The sequence below is a fragment of the Euprymna scolopes genome, chromosome 18 (genome assembly GCF_053919585.1).
Source record: "Euprymna scolopes isolate OS-2025 chromosome 18, ASM5391958v1, whole genome shotgun sequence".
Lineage (NCBI taxonomy): Eukaryota > Metazoa > Mollusca > Cephalopoda > Sepiida > Sepiolidae > Euprymna > Euprymna scolopes.
In genome coordinates, this window is record NC_136499.1 from 125,615,864 (window position 1) to 125,635,520 (window position 19,657).

The 19,657-nt window shown below is 33.7% G+C and overlaps 1 protein-coding gene across 6 annotated transcripts in view; it reads left to right on the forward strand.

Moving 5' to 3' along the window:
* LOC145297806 (uncharacterized) overlaps window positions 1–19,657 on the forward strand; it is a 411,153-nt gene that overhangs the window by 126,580 nt on the left and 264,916 nt on the right. The window contains exon 1 of one of the 6 annotated variants that reach the window (XM_080144113.1): window positions 1,451–1,831. The exons of 4 other annotated variants lie outside the window; for them this stretch is intronic. In XM_080144113.1, coding sequence (XP_080000239.1) covers window positions 1,740–1,831 — 92 coding nt within the window. In that variant the 5' untranslated portion in view covers window positions 1,451–1,739. Of the gene's footprint in view, window positions 1–1,450; window positions 1,832–19,657 lie in introns of those variants that run through there. One more of the 6 variants, XM_080144112.1, reaches the window with a different exon arrangement.

The following is a 19,657-nucleotide window of genomic DNA, read 5'->3' on the forward strand; positions in this document are numbered from 1 at the left end:
AATATATATATATATATATATATATATATATATATATATATATATATATATATATATATATATATATATATATACACTCCATTAAAATCGTTCCTCAAAATAACTAGATTCGGCATTAAATAACCCGAAAAAGGTTGATATGCCGTAAAACAAAAACAACCAACCAACCAACCAATCAACACCGCAAATTTTCATTCCTTACAGTGTGCTAGTTTTCTAACAATTCCTTAAATACATAACCCACAAAATGCTCCAAGCAAACTACATTTCATTAAAAAAAAAAAAAAATAATAAATAAATAAATAAAAGCGAGAGAAAAAAAGTTTCTCTACCAGGCAACAACGCTGTGTAAGTAGAATTAGTTTAACATATTACATGATGCTGGATAGAAATTGTAAAGCACTTATTTTATAGATGAACAATCTCACCCCCAAAGAAAGAGATATTTTTTTTAGTCGATTACGTGTGAACATCTTGAAAGGTTTGGCAGCATGAAGAGGAAAAGAAATCTCCCCAAAACAATTTCTTTAAATTTATAGGGGGGGGGGAATCAATTTTGTATATAAATGTATATAATACTAGCAGGCTACCAGGCGTTGCTCGGTCATAAAATAGGCATGAATATTATATTTTAATTCATACAGAAACTGAGACATGTGGATGCGAGTATTATGTTTTTCTAAACGGTTCACTTCTTGTAAGTAAAAAAAATATATGCTCGAGCTGAGATCGAAACCAAAACCTTAAGACAGTGAGTCAAGTACGATAACCATTGGGCCAGTTTTACACTATCTTTAAAAAATGTTTTCAAACCTACTTCTTGTTAACATAAGAATCTGTCACGTGACCCATTCACGCTTGCGCATTTGTAAAACAGTTAACAGATAAAAATCTGATGATCCCCCCCCCATGTACCGGTTTTTAAATTTTGACCGCTTAGCAGCCCTTTTCCACATGTCTGAATACCCTATATACCAAATTTCAAGTTTATAAATAAGAAATTCGATGAGTATATAGGTTGAGAATTGTCCTCACACACACATTCTTACTGATATAATATAATCACTAACCTAAAGTCTGAGTAGCACATAATCGCCTAAAAACAAAACAATGACTATCTGTCCTAACACGTTAGAATGGCCCAAAAATGGATTATTTATATACAAAGTTGATCCCCTACTCTAAAACCTAAACAGCTTTGCCCCCCCCCCACCTCCTCATTTTTCAGAAAATATCTTATTTTTGTGGGGTGGGGGTGTTATTTAACTGGGAGTTTTAATCTACAACAATACAAAAAAAAAAATTATTGAAGAGTTGAAATTTTTTTTTTTTTTTAATTTTGTGTGTTCGTTGAGACGTAGACTTGGTAACCTAGCAGTGCGAGTATCGATATTACGCTAAAATTGATGCTGACAGTAGGGATGCTGACTAAAATCACACACACACACACAGATCACCCAAAATACATTGATGATAACGATCATGTCAGTTTAATGATGCTGGCAGTGCTATTATTAGGGAAGGCGGGAGATGTACTTCTTTTCCTAAAATAAAAAAATAAAAAAAATTATTGTACTCTCACCTGCCCCCAACCCCTCGCTCCGTGTAATAACCAGCTTAGACAGTCGGACGACCTCCATCGTTTCATGTAAAGCTGATGGGACAATGTCTGAGTATATCGGTTATCCCTCGCTGGCCACCCTCTCCGAAAGTGTGTTCTCCTCCCTGACCACGGAATAATGGACCGATTCAATCTCCGGAATCTTATGCTGTCCATTTGGGGGAAGTACCTGGCGTCATTCTTTATTGGTAGGAATTACTGTTACAAACGGTAGGTGCCTGCCTGGCCATTCTCGACGCTCTTACGTCGTCGTACGATCCGTTTATAATGCTATGCAATTCGTTTTTTTTTTTTTTTTTATCAACATTCGCATCGTTTGCTCATCGTTATGTCATTGTTGTCATCTTTTCTTATATTTATGCATTTAAAACGTGAATCTTTTTTTTTTCCTGCGATGATCGTTGTGAAAATCAGATGAATATCCCATTCAACACTACTGGATTAACAAAATAACGTGTGTGTGTGTGTGTGTATATATATATATATATATATATATATATATATATATATATATATATATATATATATATATTATTATTATTATTATTATTATTATTATTAATCTTTTAGTGTAATTTTCCAATTTTTTTTTTTTTTTTTTTTTTTTTTTTTTTTTTTAACTGTTGCTTTTATACTTTATATCTGTGTTCAAGTTTGTGTGTATTTATAAAATATCATTATCCACGGGCAGGTGTTTCGTTAACTTACGGCTCATCAGCATGGTTTAACAAGTTGTTGACACCTCATACGTCGAAATCGACGAGAGAGAGGGAGAGAGTCCAATATATGTATTCAAGTTTGTTTATATTTTTTTCCTGTTTGTATAAATATATATTCGTGCAAACAAGGGGGAAAAGACCTCAGATTCGGAACATAACCGAATTAAAACATCAGGTCGTGGATAAATAAAGAACAATATTCTTTCAACTAGAACTTTCTCAATAATAGATGATTATAAAATGTACTTGGTTAATTTTGAAAGATTTTGTAAGTACATTTTATCATTTATTATTGAAATATATATATATATATAAATAGTAAGAATGAATGGATCATTAAGGTTTGATATTTATGTGTGTGTATATATATATATATATATATATATATATATATATATATATATATATATATATATATATGCTATGTATCTTTTTCAAATCAATCATCTTGAAATAAAGACGAAATGTTGAAGATGTATAAAAATTGTCTATTTTTTTTTTCATTTCCATCCATCACGTTGAATTCTTACCATAATTATCGTGTGCGTACATAATATAAGTTTACAAAAAAAAAAAAAAAAGGTGGTCGATCGTAGGTTCTACAAAAGCAAATATAAATGGTTTCATTTCAACGCGATACGTTTAAGTATCTGTCGTTGTAATGTGCCGTATTTAATAAAATTTATATTCTACCATAATATATTGAATAGATAATTATTGTTTCGGTATTTACTTCAACAATCTTCAACACATGTGTCTAGCTGCGTATTAGAAAACATACATGTGACAAGTGAGCTACGCAAAAGTATTTGCTTCAATTCAGTAAAGGAATTCGTCAGGCTAAATACAGTGATTTATTTACATTCTGCAATTTCATAAAAGCAAGCAGTGTCTCGTTCCAATTTGTTCCGATAATGAAAAAAAAAATAAACAAATAAAATAAGAAAATATAAACGTTTTTATGTGGTTTTACTTGCTATAAGTGCTTGTGGGTATATAATCATGTATTTGTCATTTCTGATTTTGTATTTTTCGAACATGGTTGTGTGTAAGTATTAATATACTAATTGTACTACGTTATATATACAATTCAACATAACCAAATTTGGTGGTACATTTAATTTTTTTTGTTTAAATACGTAATTTTTATATGATTAACTATGAATAGAAAATCGTTTCTATTTTAAGAAAACCAATGAATTGGTCTCCATTCAAAACGTTATTTTCAACGTGTTCAATGCTATGATTAAAAAGACGAGCGAGTTCTTAATCATAGTCCACTCTACGGGTCTGAACATAACATTGGGTTTCATGTTAAAAGAACAATCAGCAGGTTTTGTTTAGTTTTTCAAGACGTTAGTGATAGTAATTGAAAAAAATTATTTCTGTTGCTACTTGTTTACCCCCACCCTCATTTTTTTTTTCTCTATTTTATCTTGTAGCTGTATTTAACCGGTGTTGTCTGGGACTATTTTTATTTCCATTTTCGTTTTACCTGTATTTTTAAAAATTTTTTTTATTTATGTGCGAGGGGGTGTTCCTAAGGTAATGCCTCCTATTTTTTATTCTGCCCGGATGGATCAAAGGAGATTGCAAATTGCGTTATGATGATTGAACTTATGCATTCATGAGCTGAAAGTTTCATCTCTCTGTTGCAGATATTCATGGTGCAAAGCTTCCCATTTTTTTTTTAAACTAAAAATGTTGAAAAGCTACGAAGACAACAGTGGCACTATTAAAAAAAAGCGATCTTTTGTACTCCAGGATTTATTTTTCTACATAATCACCACCACTCTCGGTGCACTATTATCAGGAATTTACTGACGCATCTCTGCTTCTGACGCACTTTCACGACAGGGATTGCTTTCTTAGAGTCCCACACTGTCAATATCTGCAACAGAAGTGAAACTTTCAAGTCATGAATTCATAAATTCAGTAATCATAACAATGCAATTTCCTCTGATCCATACAAACAGAATAATAAAAAAAAAATAGGAAGCATTACTTTTGGAACGCCTCTTATGTATGTACACACGTACACACAAAGGGCGTTTCAAAAGTAACATCTATATCATCTTTATACTTTTTATTTGTTTTACATAAGCATTTATATGTCACTACACATTCATGAGCATGTTTCGGTCAGTCAATTGCAAGTAACTAGAAACCTCTTCAGGCAATGCTACTTATACCAAAGTAGAGTCTATGTTATGGTATCTAGTTACTTGTAACTGGCTGACCGAAACATACTAATATATATATATATATATATATATATATATATATATATATATATATATATATATATATATATACCTTACTCTACTTCGGTATTGAGTACTCTTGTATGAACCTCGTTAAATTCATTGATTGTTTCTCCTCTGAAAAAAAAAAAAAATATATATATATATATATAATAAATTCCATAGCCAAACAACGTCGCAGCCCACAAGAGCCATGACACAATCTCTCACATTCTGAAAATCATATATATATATATATATATATATATATATATATATATATATCTATAATATAAAGCTGTATGTGTGTGTGTGTGTGTGTGTGTGCGTCTGGTCACGAATAGGCTCTTATATGGTTGACTATTTTTAAAAAAACTGATTACATATAATGATAGAAGATGTATCGAGACACAGGAATGGGTATGTTTGATCTAGCAGAACGGTGGTTCATTAAAATTGTGGGGTCTGCGTTTGTGCCTGGTCCACAAAGTATGGAAATAAAAAAATTTAAAAATTAAAAAAAAAAAAAAAAAAAAAAGGTTTACAAATGTAGATATACATAATAATACTTTGATAAGTATGTTTTAACTTAAATAGGGATGGTATAATAAAATTGTGGGGTCTGTGTTCACGCCTGGCCTCCACAGAATGGAAATAGGCACAAACTTTAATAAAGACTTTTCATATCTATCTGCGTAAGTATACTTTGATAATTATGTTTCAGTTTGAAGAAATATGATATAATAAAATTATGGGGTGTTTGTTCGCGCCTGACCTCCATAGAATCGAAATATGTCACAAAGTTTAACAAGGTTTTTTTAATATAGATTGACAGAATATTGTGATAAATGTTTCAGTGTGAACAGGTATATTATAATAAATTATGGGGTTTATCTATTTTATTTTTACTTTCATCATATTTTGCTTGGGTTTCGATACCCCCAAATTTGAAACTATCTCTTTACAAGCCTTCCTTTTCATAACCTATCATACTTTCAGAAATCAGAGTCCATTTTCTGTAGGCTGTTTTTGAACCCAGTCAACGACCGGTACTTTTGCTAGTATCTATATCTATATATATATATATATATATATATATATATATATATATATATATATATATGTATGCAGAGTGAGAGATAGATAGGATAAAACAAGGTCTTGTGAAGATGAAGAGGTGAATGACAACGGTCACCCCTCCTTCCCTTTAAATATTATACATATATCGAATGTTCGTGTGGAGCACATTTCCTATTGATTTAGAAAGGAAAGGAAGTTTGATACAAAATAAGCCTTAGAACAAATTTGCGGCTAAGAAAATCCTGGTCATTTTTAATAAGAATCAAAATTTCTATTAAAGATGGTGATGGCAACACGTACATAAAATTTTGGGCAATACAACATTAGGTTTTTCGCTGAGGATCAATACTGTTGTCGCAACCTATGTCTATTCTGTTCCGTGCATCAAATGCACTTGTTCAAACGCAGGATTTGATTTGCATTTGATAGTACAGGCTCTTCCTCCCCTGTACATTCTCTTTTTATTGGTTGAATGATACTGCAAAAAATGATCTGCATATGATCATCCGTTTTTAGGTTGGACTAGCATTTCAGCCCGGTGTTGCCCAGGTGTTTGGAGGTGTATGTTGAGCAAAAAAAAAAAAAAACACAAAAAAAATTACGGCCAATTTTTTAAACTCTGACCCCTATTATGACCCCTTAATATTTGTTTTAGGCTCAAATCAAGTTATTAAGTTAGATCCATGTCCAAGGAACCTATATCTAAAATTTCAAGTGTTTAGACCCAAAATTGTCGGAGGAGTTTGGTAGAGTTCTCAAAGTTCAAATTGTTGAACTTTGACCCCTTAACAGCCAAATTTCAGTATCTTGTATTTCAAATTTCAAGTCTGTAGACTAAAAGTTGACAGTTATTGCGTAGGGAAATACACACACACACATACAGACACGTTCACTTTTATAGAAAGATAGATTTCTGAATTTACAGTGTGAAACTTCAATTTCAACCACCAAACAAAATGGCGGAAGATAATTTCTTTGATTTCCACTTGAGTGATTTTGATTTGAAATGTTCGACCCTGAAAACAAAAAAAAAAACGGAGCTGATTTATTTTTTTTTCACCTTAGGCTGCAAGAATCCAATCATGGCAGTGTTGGTTAATGTTACACTTTATTAAAAAAGGCGATCGTATGTTACTGAAGGCAAAATAACTTTCTGATCATCAATTCTTTTATTGGTTGTTATCTTCTTTTAGAAAGGAAGGGGGGGGGGCGTAATTTGGATTTTTTTTTTTTTTTTCCTAACAGAAAACTTGTTTAGGCTTCAAAGTTGTTCATCAGGATTTTATGAAAATTTCTACTACGAGATGGATCTGATCAACCACTCCATTAAACAAAAGAGCCGGTGATTTATTTAGGTATTGTTTATAATTAAAAAAAAAAATGCATATTATCTTTTTTAGGCACTTAATGCTTAATCTCTAAGATAATCTCTCATCATTGTTTGAGCATCCATTTTACGTTATGGCATGACTTCTAAACTAACTTGTCTGTGGTTCTTTAGCCTCCTGATATGCGTGAGAGAACTAGCAACTGCTTGAATTTTGCTTTAGAATAATTTTATTCATGTACATATGCAGCTGTGAAAACTACAGTAAAAATAAATACACAAACAACATAAATGCAATACAAAATGTACAAAAAAAGATATTTTATAAACATAAAAATACAAATAAAATACAAAAGAAAGGTAGACATGACAGCGACACCAGACACATCTATATATACAAAAAATATTCTTTTGTTCGAAATAACAAATGATACATAAACATACAAAATTCCTCTCTCATAAGAATAACAAATATATTACAAAACCAAATTCAATTTTCTCATTTTTTATACTATCCCGAGCAACGCCGGGTAGCCCTGCTAGTCTCTCTCTCCCTCTCTCTCTCTCTCTCTCTATATATATATATATATATATATATATATATATATATAAATAAAAGTGAAAATGTGTGTGTGTTTGTATATCTGCTAAAAACTTTCGGCACGGTTCACGGATTTTCACGAGATTGGTATCATTTTAAAGCCCAATCCTTCGCCCGACAAATACAGAAAAATTGGCCAAAAACGTTAATTCCTTCACCCCCTCTTTTTTTTTTTTTCTCGATTTTTTTTTTTTTAAGTTTTAACTTTTTTTATATAATACTAGTGGGAATACCCGGCATTGCCCGGGTGTTTGTAGGTGTGTGTGGTGTTAAATAAAAAAGAAATCGGGGGTTGGGGGGTGGCTAGGATCGAACCCGAAGCCCTGAGACAAAGTTTGAAAATAAAATCGGCCAGCCAGAATGAATTAGTGAAAGATGTTTGAATTTATTTAAGTAAGAACCAAATTGACAGATGCGCGCCCGGAAGTCGTCGAGCGTGACGACGACGATGACGACGTAGGTTTGTTTGTTATAAGCAAAGTAAAAAAGAAAGTGTTTTAATTAAGCGTGGGCGGGGGGTAATCAAAACATTGAAGAAAAAAAACAAAAAAAAGCTAACATAAGGCAAACGAACGATGAAAACAGAAAAATGAACACATGAAAAATGGCTTAAATAAGCCTGTTTCGATGTTAAAATTTAAAAAATCGGTGGGTACCTAGGTGCGTGGTCGGGGGGTGGATAAGCGAAGTTAAAAAAAAACAAAAAAAAGACAGAAAAAGAACGTTACGTGAAAAATGGCTTAAATAACACTGGTTCAATATTTAAATTTAAAAAATTGAAGAAAAAAAAAAAAAAAAGACATCTCGCATCACGATTCGAACCCAAAACATTTAAATAATGAACCAACGTGCTAATCGACTGAGCTAACGCGACGTACATGAAATTTGTTCAGTTTTTCAACTATTTAAAGTAAATCAGGTCATGACGTCATCTGCCGCATGCGTAGAACCGGTCGTTGCCACGAGAAGACCGTTTTTGTTGACCTCTTCCCCTGTCAAAAATTGTCGATTTCGGGATGAAAAAATGAACGTTTTTGGCCAATTTTTCGAGTGAAGGATGGGGCTTCAATATGGTACCAATTTTGTAAATTTTCGCTGTGTCTGTCAAAAGTTTTTAGCAGGCACACAAACCTACACACATACATACATACATGCATAGATTTTCGCTTTTATATATATATAGATTTAATTTTTATTTAATATTTTAAAATATTTACTTCGCTTATTCTTATGTTTTGATTACCCCCCCCCCATCCCTACCCCTAGTTTATAATATAAATCTCACCTGTCTGTTTAGATGTATGTATGTTTGTATGTCTGCCTAAAACTTTTGACAGAGGCGACGGATTTTCATGAAATTGATATTGTTTTGAAACTTCGGACAACAAATATCGAAAAGTTGGCTAAAAACATTAATTCCTTCACCCTCAATTGGCCACTTTCTACAGCGAGGAGTCGCTTTTTTCACCACTATTTTCGAAAGTCATCCCCTGTTTTCGATTGACTAGCCTATTTTAAATATTCGCCACTTCTGATTTGGCAATGGACGCAACAGCAAAGACGTCAGTTTTTTTTGCACGTTATTCGTTGACATCTATGCTGATGACACGACCATCTACGGCAACACATCAAAGGCTGTAAATGACAAAGTTCTCTCTGATTCTCTCTCCTCTGATCTCGAGCGCGTGGTTCAGTGGGGGAAGATGTGGCTGGTTACCTTTAATGCGTCCAAAACCAAACTCCTATCCTTACATCATCAATGCTCTGATCCCCATCTGGCATCAATTGTGATGGATGGCTCTCGTCTGGGTGAGGCCCCGTGTTTTGACAAGCTTCTGGGCTTGACCTTTACTCCTGATCTGAAATGGAACACGTACATCAAGTCTGTTGCCATGGTCGCTGTAAAAATGGTGGGATCCTTCTACCGCTCCAGAAGATATCTCACTACCAATGCAATTCTCTATCTATATAAAAGCCAAGTAGGTCCAAGGATGGAATACTTTTGCCATATCTGGGCAGGAGCTGCTAAAAACAATCTATCCTGCCTTGACAGAGTACAAAATAGACTTTGTGGCTTAGTGGGGGATGCCCTTTTCTCTACCCTGCAACCTCTCTCCCACAGAAGAGACGTTGCAAGCCTATCCTTGTTTTATCGTTATTTCCATGGCAGGTGCTCATCTGAACTTCAATCTCTGGTCCCCCCTCGCCAATCTTTCACGAAAAACACCCGTCTAGCTGAATCCACTGTGAAAAATTTTCCCCACTCTATATCTGTGCCTAAATCAAAACGCGGATTCCATGAAAAAGGCTTCTTTCTTATTACTGCACACCTGTGGAACTCTGTTCCGTCTGCCTGCTTCCCACCAGACTACAACTTGGATGTCTTCAAGTCCAATGTTAACAAATTCCTAATGAACTGCCCCTTAAGTAAACACTTCATCAAATCTTCACACTAACGTAATGTACTTGCAATAACCCTTATCCCTCAGTGGCTTCCGGGCCTTGATAAGCGATGATCACTGTGTAAAAAAAAAAAAAAAAAAAAATTTCCTCCTTCGCGGTACAGGTTTGAGCCTACCTGCCTACTATCACTTTTTTTTTTTTTTTTTTTGCTCAACACACACCTCCAAACACCCGGGAAACGCGATATAAAAAAGATTTCTTTAAGACCGTCATACGGACTAAAGAAATATTTAATATATTATTGGTCCCCCGATAAATGCAAGATTGGACCTAGTAATTCACTCCTGTGCATTTGTTTACACTTTTCTCAATAACCACATCTTGAATTTTTAAAATTTTGTATAAACATTAATCATGGTGAAAGTAAAATTTTTGCCAGAATGGATTTTCTGGGATAACTCTGGTTACGCCCCTAAGGGCCATTATAGGGGTAAAATTGCCCCCAAATCGTTCGTCTGTTGGTGTGTTTGCACTTTTCTCGATAACCTTGGAGGATATTTTAGAAATTTTGCAAAAACATTTGTCATGGTGAAAGTAATTTTTGCCTGAACGGATTTATTCACTCATGGAGTAAAAAAAAGAAACAAGGCTGTCTGCTACTTTCTGCTTAAATCCTGACCAATCTTTTATATATATTGAATTCTTACCTTGGCCCTTTTAGGGGCATAAGAAAAAATAACTGCTATTATATTGAAGTGACCGACACGAGTGAATGGACAAGAATTAAGTGACCTGATCTCTCTGGGGTTGAATCTTGAAAAAGGCTTGGATCCCTTTCATAGTATTGCTTCGCTTAAGATGTTTTTGCTAAATCACTGTTCGAATGTAAGGGCATCTATCTTATCTTAGTTTCTAAGTAATTATTTTTCTTATTTCTCTGTATTTATGCAATTATTACGATATTATTCTAACTAGAATGATATTTTCCTAGCTTTTTTAACCTTATCTTAAGGTCTTATTCTATGGTGACGGATTTAGCAAGGGTCTATTAGGTTTTGATATTCAGGCGTTGTGATTTGCAAAGGGCCACAAATACCAAGAGCCATCTAATCTATGAAAAAATGGATTTAGCGGCAGCCACACTATCTCTGGCCAGGTTTTTATTCCAACTTTTAAATTACATTGCCTGAAATTCAACCGATTATTTTTTTTGGAAGTCATTTACTTTGTTGAGGCAAGATTTTATAAGGTTGGATGACCTTTCTGATGTCTATCCAGTCGGATGATGAGATACCATCCTTCAATGATTGTACTTCACCTGCCCTACCCAACAAAAATGATCGTCAATGGTTTAACGTCCATTTTACATGGTGGCATGTGTGAAAAGGTTTTTAAAAATTGCCCTCCAAACTAACTTATCTCTGGCCAGGTCTTTATTTATCCCTCTCTTTCTCAAATCTCTCCTTAACACTTCCTTGGGTGTTTTCCTTGATCTTTCTCTGCCAACTGACTCGACTAACTCAACACTCAACAGCTACTAACCCAAGAACTTTCATCCATTTTTTTCCATCATATTTCATTAAATCTGTTTTACTTGCTGACATGTGTTGGATGGCTTTTAGAAATTGATTTCCAAACTAACATATCTCTGGCCAGGTCTTTATTTATCCTTTCCTTATGTTTTCCATTTCTAACTGTTAACACATTAGCACTAGTTTCTTCCTGTCCTCCACTGCTACCACAAAGGCAACAAAACTTCTAAACAACCTAAATAGCCTTGTCATCCAAACATATTTTCTCCACATTTTAGTTCTCATCCGTCTCCATTGTCTGACATGTTTTTGCACACAAACTGTTATATATTGTTGTTTCTTTTTTTTTTTTATTATTGGAATCCCTTAAGATAAGTAATTTGTATATTTATTTATTTATTTAAGAGATTGGTGTAGTTTGCTTGAAGCATTGTATAGTATGTAGTTAAATAGAATTGTAGAAAGCGGTACAATGCAGAAGTAACGGAAAGACACAAGCTGAAGCAGATGAGAAATTTTATTAATACAACTTATAAATACATGTGTACATATTCATATATTTCATATACGCAATATATTTATATTTGCACAGTGGTCACCTGGGAAAGTCGGTCTGGTGGTATGTCCGTATTATATAATATTTCGAGAAAGATCTCTTCATCAGATGTTTACTTGACTTTGATTAAACGTGCTGTTGTAAGCAGTAACTGTACCGCAGCAAATCATCGCTCGGAACTTGTAGGTAGTATATGGTTAGGGTTTTTTTTTTTCTTTTTCATTTTTTTTTTTTCAATTCTTTGTTTTATATTTCTAAATTATTTATTTATTTATTTTTTAATTTTTTATTTATTTATTTGCGGACTGCTATCCTCATCTTCATAGTTGTTGTTTCACCATGATTCGGCCAACATCCTCTGGCCTTCTTTAGGTGGTTAATTGCGAGAGGATAGCAATGCTAAGTCTCTTAACTGTATCCCCAGTAATTACTGCCTTCCATAGTTGTTGTCTCCTCACGTTTTGGCCAACTAAACTTCTGACCTGCTTTGGGTAGGATTGAAACTGCCACCTGGAACCGTAGAAATTCAGCGCCTCTATCCACTGTGCCATGGGCCCCGAAGGGCGATCAAGGTTGGATTTTTTGATTTAATAAATCCAAGTTTTTGTTCTTATCAGGTCTTTCAATCGTCAGGTCTGTACTGAAAGGTATATTTTTTATTGGAATCTTTTGAAATGAGTAATTTTGTATATTTATTTGCGAAGTGTTATCCACATCTTTGTAGTTGCTTCACCACAAATTACTCGTCTCAAAAGATTCCAATAAAAGATATATAATACCATTCTGTACAGAAGGTGTGATGGAAGACCAGGTAAAAACAAAAACTTGGATTTATAAGACCAAAAAAATCCAGCCTTGATTGCCTTTCAGGGCCCGTGGTGCAGTGGATAGAGGCGTTAAATCTCTATGGTTCCATGTGAGCCTTGTTTGAAGATAGCAGTTTCAGTTATACCCACAGCCGGCCAGAGAATTAGTTGGCCAAAACATGTTGAGACAACAACTATGGAAGGCAGTAATTATTGAAGATACACTTTCATTCCTTTCCATTGCATTTCTCCAAATCTTTAACTTGACAGTAAATCTTTAATTGTTTCATAGACAAATTCTAACTCATTAACATACAGCATCTTTTCCAAATAACCATTCACATTACACAACCATCATCTCATTCTCATATCATTTTTTTATCATGCAACACATGTCCTCAATTCTTACTGACCAAGTTTCACCACACTGCATACAAATGCCTGATAGACACCTCCCTTGGTTGGTAGAGGTAATGCTCTGCTAGTTAGTAATGAAAGAGGTTTCCTGAACTTCTCTCTATCCACTGTTCTCTGATTCTTTCTCTTCTAATCTTGATGACGTGGTGTAATGGGGAAAGAGGTGGCTGGTTAATTTTAATGCATCTAAAACTAAGCTTCTATCTTTCCATCATCAATGCTCTGATCCCCGTCTAGCATTAATTGAAATGAATGGTTCTCGTTTTGGGAAGGCTCCATGTTTTCACAAGTTTCTGGGTCTGCCTTTTACTCCTAATCTAAGATGGAACACTTACATCAAATCCGTTGCCAAGGTTGCTGGAAAAATGGTTCTACCACTCCAGTAGATATTTCACTGCTGATGCAATTCTCTACTTGTATAAGAGCCAGGTACGTCCAAGGATGGAGTACTGTTGCCACATCTGAACAGGAGCTGCTAGAAACAACTTATCCTGCCTTGACAGAGTTCAAAATAGACTTTGTAGCCTAGTAGAGGATGCCCTTTTCACTTCCCTGCAACTTTTTTCCCCACAGAAAAGATGTTGCGAGCCTGTCTCTGCTTTATCATTATTTTTGTGAAAGTGTTTGTCTGAGCTCCAATCTATGCCCCCCCCCTTCGCCTGACTTTCAACGAAAAACAGCTGAAACCACTATCAATAATTTTCCCCACTCTTTATTTGTGCCTAAACCTAAATGTAGATTCCATGAACAAAACTTCTTTCTTAGAACTGCATGCCTGTGGAACTCTGTTCTGTTTTCTTGCTTTCCAACTGATTACAATATGGCCGTCATCAAGTTCAACGCAAACAAATTCTTGATAAACGATCCCCTTAAGTAATCCAATTTACTAATTTTTCACTACTAACGATCACCACATTTTTCCCATTGACTACTGTACACTCATTAACCCTTATCCTTGAGTGGCCTCTGGGCCTTGATAAGTAGTAACTTCTTGGTAAAAATAAAAAAAAAGCTACAAATTCTTGCAATCACACTAGTACCTGCTCCACCCTGTGCTCCAATGGTATCACCAAGTTAACAGAACTTCTCAACAGTCTCAATCGCTTTTCCATTTAAATATACTTTGCCCACATTTGATTTCTCATCAATCTCCATTGTCGTTACTCTTCTTGACTATAAACTGGCTATCAGCTCTCAACCGACTATTCTATTGCATTTTTTTTGTGTACCCAATACTTATAAGTACCGTAAAAGACTTAATTGCACCCCCCCTCCCCGACTCTCTTTCTACAAACGGAGCAGGGGAACGTTTCTGTTTTTAGAACCTTTTCAACACTACAACAACTGATCATCACTTTGGTGTTGGTAACATTCACTCACAGACTTATTTCCCATAACATTTACCTTAGCAAGTAAGTCTGCCATTGTTTCATAGACAAGTACTAAATTGTCAACATAGAACATTTCTTCCTGAAAATCCATACAAAGCTTCATGTATATGTATTTTTTCATGTGAATGTAATTTTGATAATTACGCATAATTATTTTATTTATTAATTGAATATTTATTGAAATAAAGAAAAAGCAATACAACATGTAAAACAATAAAACTAAAGTAATAAAATAAATAAAAAATAGTTACAAAAAAATCCACCAGAATGCATTTTGGTTCATGTGTAAACAAAGGGGTAGTTTTAATCCTTTAATTTTTCTCCCGCTATCCAATCACAATATCATTTGCATGACGACTAATAAAGCCTGAACTATTTGTCCAGTGATTCAACTTTACTGACTGAAGCCACACTTGATGATATGACCATCACCTCTTCCCTTATCCGGGACATCATAAAAATACATGACACTCCCAAAGCATGTGAGCCTGATCTTATCTCGGTTATAGTAATAAAGAAGTGCTCTGCTGAGCTGGCCCCTATCCTCTCCGAACTTTACAACAAATACTTTGACAATTCTTGCTGGAAAATCGCTTCTGTGATACCAATTTTCAAGAATTCTGGTGATAAAACTAACCTTCAAAACTATCATCAGTTTATTTCCGTTATTCACTAAAATCTTTAAATCCTCTACAAATCTAGCATATATTGTATATAAAGAATTGACAGTTTTGGATGATCTTTACATCCAATGATTTTATGAATAAATTAACTAATTTCCTTAACAAAATTAGTTATAGTTTATGACCAGTTTGCTTCAATAAATAATTTGGTACTAATGCAGAGAAGGTACCATGCTGAAATAATGTAATTTGAAGCCCATTCTTAACATAGGGAAGGTGTTTTGTAACTATTCTGTACTTATATATATATATATATATATATATATATATATACACACACACACGGCATTATATATGTGTGTGTGTGCGCACACACACACACACACATATATATATACACACAGGTACACACACACACACACACATACATACATATACATGACTCATGCATACACACCCATACATATACTTACAAATACATATATACACATACATATACATACATACACATAAATACAGACGCATACACATAAATATATATATATATATATATATATATATATTTTTTTTAAATATAATTATCCACTGACACGTGTTTCGTCGTCCACGAATCAGAGTGGCTGAATCTAGCGAGATTCGAAATCGGCACCTCGTGATAAGAAGCCTAAACCTCTACCACGTGGCTAACATCTACATAAAAGTGATACATTTAGTAGTCCTGCGAGCTTAGCCGCGTGGTTTAGTAATTATCATCCATCATACTTCTTGGAGTTGTTTTATTCTCCACCATTTTTCTGTCGGCAAGACCGGATAGGTAGAGCTAATTCAGATATTAAAAAAAAAAAAAAAAAAGCCTCAGTTGCATCATCCACAGATGAGTTTCGCTCGTAAATTTGTCGATTAAATTTGTGTGCACTAATGTGAATCAGATTGTTAAAATTGCCTGAAATTGACATCTCCACCAACTTTTCAGGATTTAAGCGCGTTTCAAATTAGCTCAGATCAGAATGGGAATTACCGAAGTGGAAATCAAAGAAATTATCTTGCGCCATCTTGCATTTTCTCGAAATTGAGTTCCGCTTTCATTCTAAAATTAGAAATCCAACATACAAGCAGTTAATTTGCCAATTTAACATGCAAATCATCTGTGATCATTTTCTTGTGACAAATAATAATGCATGGTCTACTGCTAAGGCTTGAGAGTGTACTATGTTTTGTCACTCAGGTTCTGGATGGCCTTAAAGGATATCTGGTGGCAAGAAACTGAGTATGGAATTACTCCTTAGTTGTTGCTACTCCCAGGCCCAATCTGTCCCAGAGCGGTATTACCTGTCAATATCCCATATTATATATATATATATATATATATATATATATATATACACACTTTACAAATGTTTTACATAAACGTCTGTATGTCATTACACATTCATGACCATGTTTCAGTCAGTAGAAAGTAACTAGAGACCTTTTCGGGGGATACTACTTGTACAAAAGTAGAGTCCGTAATTAAAACGGGGTGGGGGTGGGGAGAAAAATTCATAGATCTTCATCAAGAAGGGAGTCATATGGTAATCAAAGTAAATTATGAGGTGCTTTCAATAAGTTTCCAGACTTTCTTTGTTTGGATACTTTTATTGATAGTGCACACATGAAACTTAAGTCCTCTTTGAAGTAATCTCCTCCAGCTGCAATGCACTTGTTGTACCGTTAAAACAACTTTTGGAAGGCCCCATAAAAGTCCTCTTATGTGAGTGTGCCAATGACCCTTCTCACAGCCTCTTTCATCTCCTCAGTTGTCTCATAATGACAGCCTCTAAGGTTGTCCTTGAACTTACGGAATAAGCAAAAGTTACAGTGAACAAGGTCTGGACTGTAATGTGAGTGAGGTATAAATGCTCGTTTTGGTCAAATAAAACGCTACTGAAACAGAAAATAGCAAAATTCATTGGATACGAATTATAATTTAAAAAAGAACTAATAAAAAATAAATGGAAAACTTTAAAAAAAAAAAACAAAAAAAAACGTACCGTCATAATTGTCAGCAACTATCAACCAGTTTTTTTAATTTTCTTTATGCAAGAAAAATGAAAAAAAAATTTTGTTTTTTTTCATAGTTTTTAGTAGTTTTGTGTACTAAGGCAACATGTTTTTTTTTTTACTACTGTAATAGTGTTTTTTTTTGTCAAGAGTGACTTTCGACCATTTTAAAAAAAATTTATGCAAGAAAGATTTTTTTTTTGTTTTGTTTTTATCATAAAAGTTAAAACATTTTTTCATGATTTGTGCAAGATTTTTGTACTAAATAGAAGCACGTTTTTTTTTTTTCCTTAAGACTTTTTTTGTCTGTGTGTGTGTGTGGGGGGGGGGCAAACAGCCATCTATTTTGATCTTTCATTTTTCCGTTGAGGAAGAATCTGTTATAGAAGGCTAGGATATTCTCAATTTGTTTAGTGTTATATACCATTATTTATAGGTAACTAATTTTATTTTTCTTTATTCTCGTCCAATATTTATCCAAAAGTCGTCTGGCACTTTTGTGACTTTTCATTGGGTAATCACGTTCGTTGCTACTGTCTGATTGGCTGATCTATTTGACGTTCTGCATTTTCCTTCGGGTAAACCTGAGCAGATGTTTAGATACGTCTGGTTCGCAAACTACACTAGTATCAAAATGTTTCCATATTACTAGTTATCCAGGTGGGATGACATAATTTTTTCAATAAGCTGTCGTGATGTATGTTATTAGAGTGTTTGCTGATAACAAGTTTGATGTGTCAGCTTAAATGCTATTTAGGTTTAACTTATAAAAGCTCACAACTAGCGGAAAATAACTGGAATCTCCCAACGTTGCTAGACTCACATATGTTAAATATAAATTAAATTAAATCATAATTTACTTATTTAAATTTTATGATGTGAAACGGTTAAATTTCAAATCTAGAATTTTTATTGCAGGCAAAACAAAGAATACTTTTCAATAAGTATATCTCTTTAACCTAGAGGTTTTTCGATGTCTACATATCTCCTCAGAGGAAAAAATTATTAGCAAATATTATAAATGCTTTATACCAAGACCGTCTTAAAAGACAAGATGGCCGGTGAGCAAAAATAATTTAATCTGCTGACGTCATCACGGATAGTCCATACCGGTGACACCGGTAGTCACCGGTAGGCATTCGTAACGTCTTGAAGTCAGTGTAATATTTCTTTTTTTATTAAAATGCCTTCACGGTGCATCGTTCCAACTTGCTGAGGAAATTATCGTAAAGGACCAAAAAGTGACAGTATTTTCATTTCCGAAAGATAAAGAATTATAATGCAGTAAAAAAAAAAAAAAGATTTTACACCATCTCCATTCAGCAAAGTAAGTTTTAACGTGCTCCCCCCCCCCTGTATTTAACACGATGTAACTATAATTTAATTCAATATTATCATCCTAAATGTTTTACCATTCAAAAGAAGAAGCTTCAAATAAATTGCTAATATTAAAAAAAAAATTTTTACAGCATACAAAACTAATGAAAATGCGAGACAACATCGACTCTTTAAAACACGATTTTTTTAAGCTGTTGACACACGTTTAAAAATCTAACAAAAATTAATTTTCCTGAAATTTTTCAATATTTAAAAATAAATTATGCCGGCTGATAAAATTTTAAAACTTTTTTTTAAAGCTAGAAAGATAAAATTTAAAAATACTTTTTTTATATATATATATATATATATATATATGAAACTCAACTAAAAAAAAAAAAAAAAACGCGCGTTCACTCGTGGTCTTAAACAGTCTTGGCCTTCGGGACCAGATCAAAGTGTAGTATCTGTTCTCCAGATGCTGCATTCTATTTCTTGTTCTCTTTCGGTGGAGGAGAAATCCTTCACGACTGAGACAATTTTTATTTTTGTACCTTTTCTCCACGTTAAAAAACGACCCTGGTGTCTAACTCTGTCCCGTGGGGAGGCATAGTAAATAAGTACAATTCATTTCATTAACGTAATTGGGTTTGTATTACTGTACACATAGATTCGAAAAAGTTGTCAAAAACAAATATATAACAAATAAATGTTATCAAAGGCAAGATAAGTTACTTTTCTACCAAATATTTTTCGTGTTTTTATTCAATGTAACATGTTTATTCACCTCGAAAAACATAGTGTTTACCGATGTATTCGAAAATTCAAGATGGCGTCTGATTCTCTCTTTAACACGGTAAGTTTGGGATAAGGTGTTATAAATAAAAAACTATACAACATACTATTAAAAACCCGCCGAATATATGTCAACCTATGTCACGGTAACATATATTGAGCGAGTTTTTAACAGTATTTTATCCG